This window comes from Tympanuchus pallidicinctus, unplaced genomic scaffold (assembly GCF_026119805.1).
Source record: "Tympanuchus pallidicinctus isolate F22 unplaced genomic scaffold, pur_lepc_1.0 scaffold5, whole genome shotgun sequence".
NCBI classification, from domain to species: domain Eukaryota; kingdom Metazoa; phylum Chordata; class Aves; order Galliformes; family Phasianidae; genus Tympanuchus; species Tympanuchus pallidicinctus.
In genome coordinates, this window is record NW_026294769.1 from 74,164,106 (window position 1) to 74,181,456 (window position 17,351).

At 39.4% G+C, this 17,351-nt stretch overlaps 1 protein-coding gene across 9 annotated transcripts in view; it reads left to right on the forward strand.

The window, feature by feature from the left end:
• The window catches only part of ADGRB1 (adhesion G protein-coupled receptor B1), a 277,528-nt gene that overhangs the window by 241,986 nt on the left and 18,191 nt on the right, over window positions 1–17,351 (forward strand). For 4 of the 9 annotated variants that reach the window (XM_052704254.1, XM_052704255.1, XM_052704260.1 and 1 more), the window contains 4 exons: window positions 2,644–2,742; window positions 9,859–10,030; window positions 11,019–11,114; window positions 14,294–14,348. In XM_052704254.1, the coding sequence (XP_052560214.1) occupies window positions 2,644–2,742; window positions 9,859–10,030; window positions 11,019–11,114; window positions 14,294–14,348 (422 nt within the window). The remainder of the gene's footprint in view (window positions 1–2,643; window positions 2,743–9,858; window positions 10,031–11,018; window positions 11,115–14,293; window positions 14,349–17,351) is intronic. The other 5 variants (XM_052704259.1, XM_052704261.1, XM_052704262.1 and 2 more) reach the window with 3 other exon arrangements.

Genomic DNA, 17,351 nt, shown 5'->3' on the forward strand with positions numbered 1-17,351 from the left:
TGGAAATTCAATATATTAACAACCTCAAACCCCAAAGCGGAACGAATTTGAAGACAAATGTACCCACATCTGTGCTTACTGCTTACAACTTTCTGCATAAATGCACCCAACAGCAATTACAGTTGTGTGTTATAGTGGTCTTTTGGCTGGTTCTTTGTGATTCAGTGTCATTCATGTTTCTCTGGTACAGTTTTCCATCAAATTCCTTGAATCAATCTATTTTCTTTTTGCTGCCTATCTCTGCCTCTCTCTGTCTCTCTGCTTATCTGTTCTTTGTGGCTTATAGGTCTGGGGATGGACCATGTTTTTTTTAAGGGTCATGCACTTAATGCCTCTCAAGACCCACTTTATCTTTAGTTCAGCCATTGTCCTCACTGGATTTACACCATTTTGCCTGGAAGATAGGAATTTATTGACACGGGAACTGATTTTCTCTGTGTCTCAAGGCTGAAAGTTGCTGTGAGACATCTTAGTTATGAGTTGTTATTTTGGAAGGCAGTGATGGCTTCTGTCACTGTAACTAATTCAAAGACAATGAATAGCCATTAAATTAAGCTCAATGACCACTAGGAACACTGATAATGCTGTGTTGGTGTTCATAGGTGTTTTCTTTTTGCAGTGAGACTGCACACAAAGCCATAAATATTAGGAAACCATCAGCTAAGTTTCCTAATCTCTCTCCCAGCTGTAAAAACCCAAGATCTTGTACTTCCAAACATCATCAGCTTCACTGCCATCACTAAGGAATGATAGACATGCTACCATCACTGATGCTTCTCTGACATCAGGCACTGTGTGTAGGTCTGTAGGATACTTTGCAGTCTCCTGCCCATTTTGTATGCCAGATATGATGTGGGTAGCATGGATCTGTGCAAACAAGGAAGTGAGTGAGAAGCAGTAAATTTTGGAAGGAAAAGGGGCCAGTCATCAGCTTCTGTGGCTTCTGAGCTCCCAAGTAACAGCTGGCTGTTCATACGTATAAACATCTAAAAACTGTGGACATAACCTTCCCTAAGTCCTCAACACATTATGTACTAGCAGCCCACGACAGCTTGTCTCTATGGCTGATCTCCTCCAGAAAGAGGGAGCAACCTACATGAACAAGTCTCAAGGTTCATCCCAAAGATATTTTCAGCTCCAAAACAAGATTCGAGAGAAGAAATATCTCAGAAGTAGTCAGTGTGTCCACTTACCTGAGTTTAAAACTCATAGGGCTTCTCCAAGAGCAAATTGATGATCTGGCAAAGCACCCTTAATTTCAAGGACATATGCAGCTGTTGTATGTGCATGCTCTTAGTCATAGATGAAGCCACCAAAGAGTACCTTATCTCCTGGTGTTGTCAGCTGCCAAAAAGAAAAATGTTTTTTACAAAAAGGATGGTGAAACACTGGCACAGGTTGCCCAGAGGGATGGATGTCATGTCCCAAGAGATATTCAGAGTTAGGCTGGACAGAGCTCTGGGCAACCTGATCTAGCTGTAGGTGTCCCTGTTCATTGCAGGGGAGTTGGACTAGATGGCCTTCAAAGGTCCCTTTCAACTTAAATGAACAAATCATAGAATCATAGAATCATAGAATCATAGAATCATAGAATCATAGAATCACCAAGGTTGGAAAAGACCTAAAAGATCACCCAGTCCAACCGTTCACCTATTCCCAACAGCTCCCACTAAACCATGTACCTCAACACAACATCCAGTCTTTCCTTGAACTCCCCCAGGGTTGGTGACTCCACCACCTCCCTGGGCAGTCCATTCCAGTGCCTGACCACCCTTTCTGAAAAGTAATACTTCCTCATGTCCAGCCTGAATCTCCCCTGCCGTAGCTTGAAACCATTCCCTCTGGTCCTATCACTAATGACACGAGAGAAGAGGCCGACCCCCAGCTCACTACAACCTCCCTTCAGGAAGTTATAGAGAGCAATGAGGTCTCCCCTGAGCCTCCTCTTCTCCAGGCTGAACATTCCCAGCTCCTTCAGCCTCTCCTCATATGGCCTGAGTTCCAGACCCCTCACCAGCTTTGTTGCCCTCCTTTGAACACGTTCCAGGGCCTCAATATCTTTCTTGTGATTCTATGATTCTATGTTATGGGTGTCTCCACTGAGGTGAGGACTTGCACACAAGGGCCACTGGAGGAAACGTTGTCTTTTGGGAAACAAGCTAAGTAGTCCCCACAGCCCTACTTCTTGCCTTCTACTGTACAACCTTGCCACCGTGTTTTTTTTTTTGGAGCAAAAAGGCCAAGAGGGAAAAGAGCAATTTCTCAAAAAAAAAAAAAAAAAAAAAAGAAAAGGAAGTGAAGATTGGGAGAGCAGTACTGGTTTCTCTTCCGTGGGTGCCAGAGAGAGACCCTGAATCTGGTAAAACTTTCACCAACACAGTTCCACCCTCTCCAGCGGCACCAACAATACCTCCGAGTCATACATTTTCCCATTACCTGCATCTGGAGTGGTACAGATGAGAGAATTTTATTCCTGCCTGTCTTTCATTTTTCTTTTCAAATTGGGTATGGTTGGTTGGTTCCCTTTCTTCTTTCTTTCCTTTGTTCTTTCTTTCTTTTGGCTTCTCTTTCCCTTTCCTTTGTACGTTTGTGTTCATGAGCAAAGTGTTTTGTTTTGTTTCAGTCTTTTGGTTTTAATTGCAGTCAGATGGCAGTGCCCCTTTACGGCATGACGCTCAAATGTTCCAAGTGTGGAGTAGTTTCTTCTGCTGAAGTTTCGGCCACAGCCACCAGTAACGCCATGTTAGTTCCTCTAATTTCAACTTCTTTTCTTTCTTTCTTTCCACTTTCTTTTATTTTTATTATTATTTCCCTCATTCATTTCCCCCTTCCCTCACCAGTTCCTGTTTGTTTTCTCTCCCCATGTCCCTGCCCACTTCCCTATATCCCCACCTCTCCTTGACCTCATTCTATGGGCCATGAGTAGTGTAGGGATTATTCAGTGTCCTTGAAGCAAAAGCTGAGGGGCTGGATCCTCAAAAGCACTCTATGACATGCCTAGATTGAAGCATGTGAGCAGCCCATGGAAGACAAAGGGACTGGGTAGATATTTCTTGCCCCAATTCAATTTAGTTCCTTAAGTTACAGACTTAAAATTCTCATTTCTGTTAATGTTATAGATAGAATGGGGCTAGTTTACCTTCAGCATATGCTTGAGTTTTTTACTTCGGTGAGACTGCAGAGCACTGAACATGATTTAAGTGAGTTGGTGAAGCATCTATTGGTGTTTGGTGTTTTTCTCTTCTAAACGGCTAGAGTTAAGTTTAATACCTCACAGGGCTGCATTTCTGATTTGATAACTGTTGACTGTCTCTCTTTTGTACCCTTAAAAGCACTTGGAATTAGTTCTCAAAATCTGAAAGTGTTTCATGGCTCCGTGTTATGAAAGTCAAATGCTATTAAATCTCTTCCTAGATGCAACTGGAGTTAGTAAAAAAAAATTAAATTATGAAAATGTCAGGGGTTTGTTCTGCTGGAGAAGTTGTTGCTATTTATATTGTTGGCTTTTCTCCCAAAGGTTAAGGTAGGAGGGAGAGCAATGAGGAAAGATTTGTCTTTCCTCATTCCCTTTCTGAAATTGTGTTATTTACATCCTTTCAAGGTGATGCTATATTTTTATTTTAATGTTTACAGTAATGCCTATAAAATGTGTGCAACAGTTTCATACATTTTCAATTTCTAAAAATCCTGGCTTTAATTAAGCTAACAAAAATATTGGCAGTTGAGAGCCAAATCTCAAAATGCAGAAATGTGAAACAAATCAAAGTGTGAAGATTTCTCTCCGTTTATTTATTATTATTATTATTATTATTATTATTATTATTATTATTATTATTATTTCCTGAAAACAGCTGTTTCTAGAAAATCCAAAGCAGGTTAGGGAAAGATACATATTTCTGAAAAATCATAAATTGTTGTTAGAAAGAAAATTTGCCATCACCTCACTTAAGACATAACAATTTCTATGAGAAGCAAAACCTAAACAAATTCCTATTTATTTATTATTCCCAAACAAAACCTAAAAAAATCCTATTTATTTTTTCACTGCCACACTTGTTCATTTACCTTTTGCAACAGTGCCCAGCTGAGATGCTGAGATGGCACTGGTCCAGATGTGCATACCACAAGTCTGGAATTAGCAGGTCACTGCATTTTGGTTTCCTGTGACTGCAGAGGAATGCTAAACCAGCAGAAGCCTTATTATTAAAAAAAGTTAACTGCTTTCAGTTCATAGTAAATTAATTTAAAAAGTAAAGCAGTCTCAAATCCTTCTTCCCTATTGCCTGACATTGGTTTTTTGTAAGTCATACATTCTGATTCATTGTCAACTTAGAAAAAAAAGGAGATATCAAATCCAGATCTCCTACGTGTCCTGCTTTTCTGATTTAGGTAGTTTGGTAGAGGTTAGAGGGCCCATGTAAAAGAATATATATTTTCTTTTTGCAGTAGATAGAATACCTCTAGAGAATTAATGCCAATACAGCTGAAACATCCCATGCTATTATCCTTGCAAAAGGAGCTATACGTTAATTAGTAAACTCATCTCTCAACTGACCTTTTTTCTCCCCTTCATTCTGAAGTTGAACTGTTCTTCTTCCTCCAAGTCTATCATAAACAAGGTTATCAATAAGGCAAAGCCTTGACTATGCTTCACTTCACGTCACTGCTACCATTCTGCTGGCCTTGACTCAAACCTTGGACCAGTTTCCCATTCCATTTTGAAATCTCGTACTATAAACTAGATGCAGTGAGGATTCCTAGCTCCTCTCTGATGTTGAATTAGCCATAGTTGATTGGTAGAGAGTAAATCAGGGATGTTCCTGACACATTCCCTCTGAGGCTCCCCATGCACTTTCCCACTCACCTCCCATAGGTTTCATAGACTCATCCCTGAGATAGCATGAAGTGAAAGAACATAACTTCTGTCCAATTTCTTGAAAAAATCAGAGAGGTTCTCAGCAGCTCTTCATGATAATATCTGTGTCTAAGAGAGAAGGGTCAGAGAAAGAATCTGTAACTAAGTGAAAACATGGTAAACCCTAGTGGTAGAGCTGGTAGCAATCGTGACAGAAGAGAAAAAAATATCCATTGGAAATTATGCAATTTATTGACTAGGGAAATGATAAAAGGAAAATTGTGGATGTCTGTGGCCTGTTAAACATAAGCCAGGCTTGACATCTGTGGGTTAAAATAAAGCTTTCCTTACTGACTTCTTTGGATAATAACCAGGCTGTGCACTGCCACTGGAAGACCTCTGTTCCCATCTTTCTTTCCTTTTAATTGTTACCTGTACAGTAGCCTCAGCCTGTGAAATACTGCCTTATAATTCGTCTTTGCTACTCATGAGCAATGTTGATCTCAGACAGGAGCACTTCAAGGACATATGATTTCTTTCTATTTGCTCTGAAAGTGGACGGCCCCTGAAGATACCAGGGATTACTATTGGCAGGAAGGGAGGAAGGAAGGAGGAAGAAGGAAGGAAGGAATGATAGAATTCTTGCCAAACAGTGCATTGCAAATATAGAAACTCAGATTTTGAATATAGGCAAGAGATTGGTTCTACGGCCTTGGCACAGCATATTGGTCTTTCAGGCAATCCATGCAAGGGTCTGTCAAAATCATGGAGCTCTCATAACTTTCATGCATCATCATCCATCTTACACCATTTGATTGTATCAAATCTCCCATCTAAGGGATTTACATTTTTCCTTGGCTCGAAGCTGTTTCAAGAAGTCTTGGACATTTATATATATATATATATATTTTTTCCAGTATTGTGATTCCATGTGAATCACTTCCATGTGAATCAATATTTTTGTACGTGGCTGGTTTTGTGAAGGAGGCTGTTCATCAGGAACAGCAGTGTTTGCATAGTTAAATGAATTCAAAATTGAATCCTTAACCTGTGGACAATACTCAGGCCCTATTGGTTCTTGGACTGTCAAATAACTATTTTCCTTATTAAGGATGAATAATCAAGAAGTGTGCCATAGCTATTTCACTTCCTACCTGCCTTCAGAGGCATTTGATCTTCTGTATTCTTAGTCATATTGTGAAGATAACAGTAACTGATAGAAGAGTCATCTTCTGGAGAAAACAGAAATAATGTCTTGTGTTTCTGTACTCCCATGCATGGTAACAACATGGGGACTCACTTTGTAAGTCGCAGATTTCCTGTCTTAGTTCTAAACACATTGAGTTAAAAGAAGTTTCTCGACAACTTCTCCAGGATCTGCTTTCTGAGTTGCAAAGTAGTTGTTTTTCTTCCTTCTCTTTCTTAAACTTTGTGTACTGGCTGTGCTGTCAGCCTTGACTAATGAGAAGAATTGATCGCTTACATTTTCATAATGGCCTTTTATATCTTTGTTAATCACATATCGTGCTCCCTTGCATTTACCATTGTCAGGGCACAAGCCCTTAGATCTTCATGTAGATCTTTATTTCTAAAAGCCCTTTTTGCTCTTTCCATTGCTATTCTAACTCCCATCAGTATATCCTGCTATTTATTTATTATTTATTTATTTATTGCAAAGATGAAGCCTCTTAAGGATGCCAGTTAGATAAAGAACAAAAACACGTCTAGTTTTTGTTATATTGATCAGAGGCCATCACCAGCTCTCTGCCAGAGCTGGGTTTAGAGGTTAAGTCTTTGCTGAACTGGATAAAGCTGTGGAAAACTTTAATGCGTGGCCATGTTATTACATAGCCTTGTAAATATACTTGGTTACAACATGCCATGACATGACCATAACCCAAAATAATGCACTTTCTCTGCAATGCAGCAGTGACACAGTGTGGTAGGGTAGAAAAAATGTGATATTACAGCAGTACTGCTGAGTAATGTTGTCATATGGTGGTCATCAGGCAATAAGCCAGCATTATGCTTCCATGGTGCAATGTAATGATATCCCCTTGATATTTGTCACTCACAATTAGAGCTGTCATGTATGCAATCAATAAATCAGGATAAATCAGTAGGATAAATGTCTTCTTCATCTGCCAGCTAAAAGGACTGGCCCTTTGTCTCAGGCAATAAAAATCTTGGATTAATTGATCATAGATAACCCATAATGAAGAGCTGTTAAGTAATCAGAGTGTTGTTACACAATAAATCATCACTTCATCTCACAGCATGTGGCACTATAACATGATGCTTCTTAGGTCCTGTAAATTTTTATTGTACCTTCTAAGGATGCCTCCTACAAAGAAGCAAACAGAAAAGTGGCAGAAGTATGAGTTCTGCTATGTATTCAGCTCACAGAAGTGGAATTAAGTACAAATCACAAGAAACCCATTTATCTTTCCCTGAGTTTTCTTTAGAAATTTCAATCCTGATATGAAATTTTTAATGGAACCTTTTTTTATTATTATTATTTTTTAATTTAATATTTCAAAATCTAAGCCAAGCTCTGAAAGTTAAATTAGAGTAAGTTATAGTGCTATGACCCATTGCCATCTGTTGCCTGAGAATAAAGTTTTATGCATTAAATGTCAAGGAACATTTCACTAACATTTGTAAAGGAACAATATTGTTAAGAAAGTATCTGCAAGATGAATCACAGAGAAGACAGAAAGTCAGACTGTAATCTTAGGTGATGTAAGACAGAAGCTGACTCAGTTGAAAAAATTCTGATTTACACCAACTGAATATCTGGCATAATATTGTTGCCATCATTGAGTTGGAAGTGTGAAGAGGGCAGTGCTGGTATTAAGTTTGCTTATGTTGGAAGCCATGATGAAGTCCACCTCAATGTGGAACCCAGAATGTAGGGCTGGAAAGGACTCATTGAGTCCAGCGTAAAAACAGCAGGGGCTCTGAAGAGTTCCCTTCATAGTTAAGGAATAATTACATCCATGTTGCTGGTAGCATCTTGAATCTTGAAACCCAATGCGATTATAGATCTCTGGTTCAGGCACATGTGTAGGGATCAAATCCACTCTCAGGTATGGTTGGCAGGTGCACTAAAGTCACATCTAGAGCAGCTGTTATGGAGCAAGCCTCATGTTTTCATTTAGCTTTTTTGCACCTTTGACTTTTACTGCACTTACTGCTTTGCCAATTTTATTAATGCACCGTTGCAAATGAAAGCAATGAGAGATTTCAGTTACTTCAGTATAATGAGACACATTTCAGTGGGTTAGGAGAGAAGTGGAATTAAATCATCTGCTTGGCAGTTGTTTGGTTGAGACTTGTCTTTGGCTGCTGGTTCCTTTTTTTTTTTTTAATAATGCATTAAAATTATAGTTCCTATTAGACATAAAAGTTTAGTTTATCCTATATAAAATTATATCTACATTATATCGTGGCCCTTATCTTAGAAGGAAGCCTCATAATGCTTAGTTTAGTAGAAAACAGTCTATGCCATTTAATTGCTCCTGTAGGGAAATCACATTGATTAAAAGGAGCACATCTGAACCTGAACAGTTTGTAGAAATATTTGCAATCAAAGCATCATTATGATTACAAAAATAACCCGTTGCTCCAGTATGTGGTCATTACAGCAGAACAGATGTAACAGTCCTTGAAAAACCCTGTAACTGAAGCCATGACATTATGTCCTGATGCTCATGTCCATGTCCAAGCTCCAACTTTGTTCAGGTAGAACTCTCACTGAGGTTCATGAGAGTGATACCTGGATAACCAGCAAGTAAACATTAAAATCTTGATCACATATCAGAAAATGGTAAGCAAGCTCCATGTACCTACTGTAAACTGTGTGTCACAATACACGTCCTGTAATTTATTGTGTTGCCTGTATATATTTGTTAGTAAATAGGCTGAGGTTTTCTACTCAGGAAATCCTGAAGTTCAATTTGTTATCTGCTTGGTGCATAGGCCAACTTCTGTTTGTTTGGTATAAGACCACAAAGAAATTCTCCTGATACTCTTGCTGCACCAAACATATACGACAATGGGTGGCCTAGAATCTCCATAACTTGCTGTTAAAGTTATTTTGGTGAGATAACTGAGTGGCTAAATCGTCCATGGAAACAAAGCTGCTTTCTCATTTGTAAAGCCATTAGTCATAAAAAAAGGTGGATGTTCACATGGCAGTACTAACCTTGCAGAAAGTTTTCTCTCTTGTGCATTAACAATTGCAAAATCTCAAAGGATTTTAACCCAGCATTTCCCCCCAAGAACTTTTATTTTCAACCCTTGCTAAAGGTAGAAGCAACTGCAGGTTTTTTTCAATGCATTCAGATAAGGAGATCACACAAGAAAATGAAAAGATTCAGAGTTATCTGAGTTACATTTCCTGATGTTCACAGATGTAGAATGCTACAGAGAAAGGGAGTAACAGCAAAATGCCATTCTTCACATCAGCTCAATGCTTGTCTGTTTTAGTTACTTGAAACTGTGACACGTCCCCACTTGTTGGTGTCTTCCATGTGCTGTGGAAGTCCAAGTGTCTGTAGCCTGAGTACTGACAGCCATCGTGACAAACCAGCCTCTGCTGCAACTGTTCCCCTTCCCCCTGGCAACCTACAGTGACTGTATTTTGTCTCCTCTCCTTGGGAAATGTCATCATTGTGGTCTAGTGACATAGAGTGGGAAGGGCATGAGGGGAGGAGTGAGGTATCTGCATCCTTCCTCCCCACCTCAAGTTTTATGCATGACTGCACCATTGGCTAGTAGTCCCTCCCATGGAAATGTGTGTCACCTGTTCTGGTAGTGTGAGTGTGCAAAGCATCTTCCTGCTTCCCTGTGGCTGGGGCTCAGAAGACACCTAGCACAAGTATGCATTTGCTGGAGAAGTCTTCTGAAGCCCCATGGGATCAGGAGGCTGAATTAGCATCCCACATGGGATCAAGTGGGGCTGAAGTGGGGCTGAATTCTCTTTTCCTCTCCCTTAACAGGGCATCCCTTTGGAGCTCCTGTGTGGTCTTGCCACTCCTGGCTCTCACCTGGATGTCTGCAGTTCTGGCAATCACAGATCGGCGGTCAGCGCTCTTCCAGATCCTTTTTGCTGTCTTCGACTCATTGGAAGGCTTTGTCATTGTGATGGTCCATTGTATCCTTAGGAGAGAGGTGAGCACAATTACATTTTCTCTTTTATATAACCAACGTACTTACAATAGAAAATATCTGAAAAAAGGCTAATCAGCCTGGTAACTTTTCTAATCCTATGAGATTTTGCATTCCTGTAGGCAGTGACCAAATAAGTGACCATGCTGTTATCAGTCAAAAGATGGAATGCAAGCGAGAATGAATCAGTGGTTGCTATGCTGAGTGTACTGTGGAATGTAATTTGGAGGACATTCTTAACCTACCATTTCATCCAACTTAGATATCAGTCTTGGCTTGTTGAACATTAATGTTTCCAGAATGTTTACACGCCTCCAAATATGGAATCTTAAGGAAATCAAATTTTCTTATTTGATTTTGAGAAAGGCAACTTGCACCAAGGTTAACAGAATGTTTATATGTTGGCAAATAGCACCTAGATATTCGAGCTAGAAAGTAATGTGAGCAATAATCAAGTGAGGAAATTGAGTAAATTTTCTCCAGCCTCCCTGTGGAGACTTAAAATGGTAAAGTATATCAGGGAAGAAAAGGAATAATTTTTTATGAATAACAGACAGGGAACCTTTTTTTTTTTATTATTCTCAGTATCCATTTTATCTTCTTACAGCTCCTTTAAATCAAGTAAAACAAATTAATTCTTTATGTCAGACCAGTGAAATCAATGGAACTATACTACCAACTTGGCTGAGGTTGCTTCGACTAATTACATTATGAATATGAGCCTGCATCTTACTCCCATTTTAGTTACTTCCATTTTTTTCTTCTTCATTCATTTCAGTGAGTCTTGAATCAGATGTATATTTCAGCTGATATAGGATTGTAATCAGACATTGTAGACACAAATAGAATGATTTATGTAATAGCATCCATCATAAAAGTAGCGTGAACTACCAAAGCTATATTTGTTGTTGTTGCTGTCAAAAGAATTTGATTTGTTTTGGTACTTCTGTCTGATTCTGACTTGTGAAAATCCATTTGCTCCTTCCTGCAGGTTCAGGATGCTGTGAAGTGCCGAGTAGTAGACCGCCAGGAAGAGGGCAATGGAGACTCTGGGGGGTCATTTCAGAACGGACATGCTCAACTAATGGTAGGGAAAACCACTATCTAGTCTATTATTAAGAGACCTATGGGCATTTTTAACACTTAACTGATAAACAAAGGGCTCTGTCCACCATACATTTTGCAATAAACACTCCTTTTTCCTTTAAACCTGCACTTGAACAAAAATAGCACTGACTCTTTCATAGAAGTCCTCTCTCTTTTCATCATAACATTCAGGGGCTAGAACTTACACACAAAGTTTTGCATTCATTTTGGCGAGATCATTCTTTTTCCAGAAAACTCAAAGGGAAAATATACCTCTTCAGTCTCCCAGATCTTTTCATCTCCATCATACTGCTTCATTCTAGCTAGAGCTGAGATGCAGCAGTTTAATTGATTTAAGCACAGTGTTTTGGATCATAGTCATTATTATAAAGATGCTTTTTCAAGCATATTTGTTTACATTGCTTCAGTGAGAATAAAGCTTAAGCACTGTAAACCTCAGTCCTTTTGTGTAAATCCTTTACAAACAATCTACTAAAGACAGTAGGATAATAAACTGTGAGGAATCATCTTACATCTGCTCTAGTGTTATGATGTAGATTCTACAAGAAACATTAGATTTCTGACGTTGGAGTAACAACATCTGGAAAATCACTTTCAGGATGTGAAGAAAACACCCAGTTAGTATTAGACCTGTATCACAACCTCATGAATTTCTGGCAGTCACTCCTATCCTAAACTAAGTAGCTTCTGCTTGGATATGAGGTCTAATTTCAAAAGCACAATCTTTAGGTCAAGACATCAAGGCATGTAGTATCCTATCACATATCATAAATGTTTGTTAAAACACCTGCATTTTTTCCTATTTAAATGCATAGTCTTCAGGTTTTCAGACTTCTTTCTATGCCTTTTAATGTGTAGTTACAAAGTCCCTTGTTTGCCTCATACATCTTCTCCTTCAATAACAGACAATAATATCCTTCAATAAATTAACACACTGAGTTATTTTATTCTCCTTCTGTAAGACATCAAATTATTTCTATACTTTTCTATATGCCCCTCAAACTCAGTATCATTTAAAATTGTGGACACTGAATTTGTTATTCTATTGTTACCATCCCAAGAACTATATTCTGAAGTGTCAGATTTTTGTCCCTTTATACAATTCTCTGCTTTCAATTATCAGTCACCTTGCAAAATTCTACAAGTTTTTAGCTTTTTTATTTCTGTACTATAGTTTGACGCGTTGAGAAGTAGCAAGCTTACAGTCACTTTCTTCATATCCAAGCACAAAGAACTCCCAAATCCAGACATGAATGATGGCTCACTACTGATATTTTAGAGGGGTACACTGTTATTTTACAGTGACTGAATTGTGTTGTAACCAAAGAATCATAGAATCCCAGAATTATTACGGCTGGAAAAGTCCTACTGCCCACCAGTCTCCAATACTGGTTCCTAAGTATCTCATCTCCATGTTTCTTGAACACTTCCAGGACAGTGGCTCAAACACTTCCCTGGGCAGTCTGTTCCAGTGCCTGACCACTCTTTCAGAGAAGTAGGCTTTTTTCTAAAATCAAAACTAATGCACCTTGAGGCCATTCCCTCTCATTCTATCACTTTTATCCAGGAGAAGAGACTGACCCCTATCTCACCACAACCTCCTTTCAGGAAGTTGTAGAGGGCAATAAGGTCTTCCCTGAGCCCCCACTTCTCCAGAGTAAATAATCCCAGTTCCCTCAGCTGCACCTCATAAGACTTGTGCTCCTGTCATCTCAACAGCTTTGTTGCCCTTCTCTGAACATCCAGAACCTTGATGCTTTTCTTAGACTGAGACGTCCAAAACTGAACATCTCACATGAGGTGTGGCTTTACCAGATCTGAGTACAGGGGAACAATCACCTCCCTGCTGATAAATGGTAGAAAGTGGCTTAACAATCATCTCCACCAACTCCCTCAGCACTCTTGTGAATCCCATCTGGCCCCATGGACTTGTGACAGTCTGGATGGAGTAGAAGGTCTCTAACTACCTCCACCTGAATCATGGGGAATTTATTCTGCTCCCTATCCCAGACTCCCAGGTCAGGGGATAGAGTACCCTGAAAATAACTGGTCTGACTATTAATGACAGATGTAAAGAAGGCATTGAGAACATCAGCCTTTTCATTATCCTCACTGATCACGTTTTCCACCACATCCAGGAGAGGATGAAGATTCTCCCTTAGCCCTCCTGTTACTGTTAGTATGTTTCTAAAAAAATATTGTCTTTTACTACAACAACAGTGGCCAGGTTGAGTTCAAGCTGGGCTTTTACTTTTTTAATTTTCTCCCTGCATATTCTAGCAACCTCTCTGTACTCTTCCCAATTTGCCCATCCTTTCTTTCACAGGAGGTAGACTTTCTTTTTCTCTCAGAATCTGGCCTTCAAGAAACCCAAGTCTTTGCAGGACAGCATTTTTAGCGTTACCTTTTCCGCTAATCTCAAAATCTTCTCAGTGTATTAAAAAAAGCTTAGCTGAGTAAATGGTTTTCCACAAAATTTTGTTGGCAGGTATTAAATATACACTTTTCCTTTATTTTCTTACTGCTTGAGCTAGTGCAGGTTGTTCAGTTACATTTTTTCTGGAACTTTGTCATCAACATATGATAACATTTTTCTGTGTCATCCCACTTGCCCATTTTAATATTGGTCTGATGTTATTTATCTTTTATTCCCATCAAATTCATTTTATGTTCCAAAAAAATTACTAATAAATAAGCAGTAAGAAAGCTAAGATAATTCCATAACCATCTCTTCTGGAAGCCTGATAATATTGAAATGTTTATATCTTGTGGATGGTTTTTATAGACCTTTTCTGCTGGTGGAGGAGAATCCACTTAAGTGTGGGGAGAAATGTCCAAGACAGATCAGGACAATAATTTGTCCATACTTTATGAGGAATCTGCACAAAATTTGGCAACCCAGGAATTAGCTTTTGGGTGAGAAGAACCCAGCTGAAAGCAGTGTTACTGCTCTACCAATGTCTAAGTTCTGAGAGCCACATTTGGAAAAAATAACACTGTTTGACTTGTTTCAAAGACTAAGCAAATTGTCTCTCCTCCACTCTTCCAGCACTGATTATGTCTGATTCTTGAATTAAAGCACTTTTTGCATTTTCCAGATGCTTTTCTTTTCCCCACCACCTCCTTTTGACCACATCTTCTGTGTTCTCTGTCTTTCAGACCGATTTTGAGAAGGATGTGGATATGGCTTGTAGATCAGGTGAGCACATCACAGGTGAGAATCAACAAGTGACCTGGTTTGGGGATTGAACTAGGCCATATCTTTTTTCCTTTCTACTTTATCTGTGTGTGTCATAGTGGCTTGCATGTGCATGTGTGGGCCTGCCTTTACTCTTAACCCTGGCTGAAAGAAAGCAGTTCCCCTGATTTTCCCCTATACTTTGCTTGTCCTATTCCCCCACAGATCTCTTGACCATCTAGCTAAGATAAAAACTTAGCTCTGAAGTACTACTTCTTACCCATGGTCCTTGTAACACAGTGGCAGAGAAGAGAATCAAGGAAGAAGAGATGGGCTCCATCTCTTCCAAGTGTGATCCTTCTTTGCTTTAACACCTGCTGATCAGGGGCAGCCTCAGGTAGCTCTATGCTCAGAAGGTATTTTTGAGGTCAGGAACCTGGAGAGCCTTCCCAACATTCCCACTGGCCCCATGCACATTTCTGGTGCAGTTGTAAGCTGCCTGGATATATGGAGGTGGGTCAGGTCTCTCCTTCTTTGCCTGCACTTTTCTCCTGTGTGTTCAGCCACACACATTCTGAAGATTTGCATGGGCAGATTTTGCCTTTCTCCAATAATACCCATCCCAAAGAGGCGTCTGCATCTTCTGAAGTCTCCTTTGCTGTCTGTTTGTCTCTGCAGATTTTGTCCTCTCCTGCTCCTGGCATGCCTGAGCATTTGGCTGAGATTTTGTATTGTTATTATCATTTTTCCCTTTGGTAGATATTTAGGTTTTCATTTACCTTCCCAGATTTCTCTTTTCCCAAGCAAGAGAAATACCAGCTTGCTTGGCATTTGCACATAATTCACATCTTCCAAACCAGGATCTTCCTTAGCCAAGGACAGTACATACTGTGTGTACAGTTCTTTTTTCTCTTTCTCTGTATTACTCTCTTTATTGCCCTTTCTTCCTTTCTTTTTTTCCTTTTTCTTTTTTCCTTCTTTCCCTCCTTCCTTCCCTTCTTCCCTTCTTTCTTCCCTTTCTTCCCTTCTTCCTTCCCTATATGTCTATATCTTTTATTTTATCTAATCCATCATTTATATATCTGCTTCTGATGTATTTATCTTGCTTCTCTCCGTATATATCTTGCAGTCACTTATTTATCTCTGTCCTCAGCTGTCTGTCTTGCTGTACCTGTTATTTATGTATTTCTATCTCTGTCAGCATTTATCCTTGTCGTTGTGTTTCTGTGTATTGTCTATCACTGTCAGTATCATTTATCTATCTAATATTCTATCTATATCTTATTTATCTTCTTCTCTTTTTCTCTCAGCCTCACTCCCTCTCCCTGTGCCTATCATAGTCATAGTATATTTATCTCACTTATCATTGTGATATCTTATTTCATGGTCTCTTTCTGTCCATTTATCTTTTTTTCAGGGTCGCTCCATTTTTTTTTCTCTATTTCTCTGTCTCATACTCCCTAATTGTATTTCTAGCTGACTCTCTCATCTCATCTATCTTCCTCCCTGTTTTCTGACACTGAAGACTTTGGTTCCAAAATGCCATGTGCAAAAGGCATGCTCATGAGACCAGATATGATTTGAATGCATGCTCAGCACACTTTGTGCTGAAAATCAAGGCAGACTCCATACTCCTACAACAGAGCCTTTCTTGAAGAATTTTTTGCTATCAAATTGAGCTTCCTAGACAAAAGGCAGAAGACCCTTGATTAATAGCTCGCTAACAACCTAGATCTCCCTTCCTCTGCTCCCTCCCTTACTTCCCTACTGTTTGTCTCTTTGTTGATGTCTGCCTGAAGAGATAATCATCCTCTGATAATATTAGTTTGCATCGAACTAACTAATTAGTAACAGTCACTATTTTGGGGACTTCTCTATATGGTGCATCACTGGAATTCTTAGGCAATCTGCCCTTAAAATAATACAACATATAAATAAGCCAATTGGTTCCTGGCTGTAGTTTGCCCTGGAAGCATCAGCTCTCAAACTGACTGATTGCAGATAGGTCAGACACCACTCTTAAGCTTGCAACTTGGAGTCTTTGTTAGGATTTACTCCATAGCCCAGTTTTGGAAGCTTACTGCTCCATGTTTGGAGATCGCCCAGCTTCTTCAAGCCTGCTTCAGGCAGGTGCTGTGAGCAAGATCAATAAACTTTACTGATGCTGAGCTAAAGGTCTGAGTTCAGTATCATACTACTGCGGCTTATGGTATGAACACATTATAATGCTCTGATTTATCTTAGTGTGCCCTGTAGCAACATTAAGATTACCATGGCTGCCATAATTATGCCCTATGTGCCTAGCTTTCAAAGGTTTTTTTAAAAAAGTCCCTGTGTTCCACTTGTTTTTTTTATCACCCTGTGTTGCCTGTATTCTCTGTGCTCACCCAGCACCCACCATTCCCAATTTCAGTTGATAGAAAAATGGGTATGCCCTCAGTCCCATGGAATTCCTCGGCCATGTGCTGCCTCTGTCATAAAATAGAATAGAGGTCTTTTGGTTACCCCAAAAATGTTGGAAAAATAAAGTGGTAAAAAGATCTCAACATTTTAGTCTGAGATGGTAGAAAGGGAGATGTTCATTTATCTCTCCTTTACTGAGCTGAAACATTGGGTAAGTGTCCTTCAGTGCCACATCATTTTGCCCCTACCCCACAGTCAGTGTTTTCCATCCCCTGGAGAAATCAAGGCTTGTGTCATAATCTTCTTAAGGTCTTTGTTGTCACCTGAAATCAACTGAGCAACAGAATCTTATTAGAAGTGAATAAGATGTTTTGTTGAAGACAGTGTTGTGTGGATATGAGTGTCTGTGAGTCTTGTATGTACCTCCTATATGGCATGTTCACCTCATCCTCAGATAAAAGTTTTCATCTCCTACTTAGGAATATTCACTGCACTCCTTTTTGTCCTCTAGGCACATTGAGAAACAACAAATAATTATGTCTCTCAGAGGCTTGGCATAATGATTGGAATGTAAGCTTTCCAGAGAGTGAATCAGAAATTTATAACAAAATGTGATATGTTGTACACTATCAAATC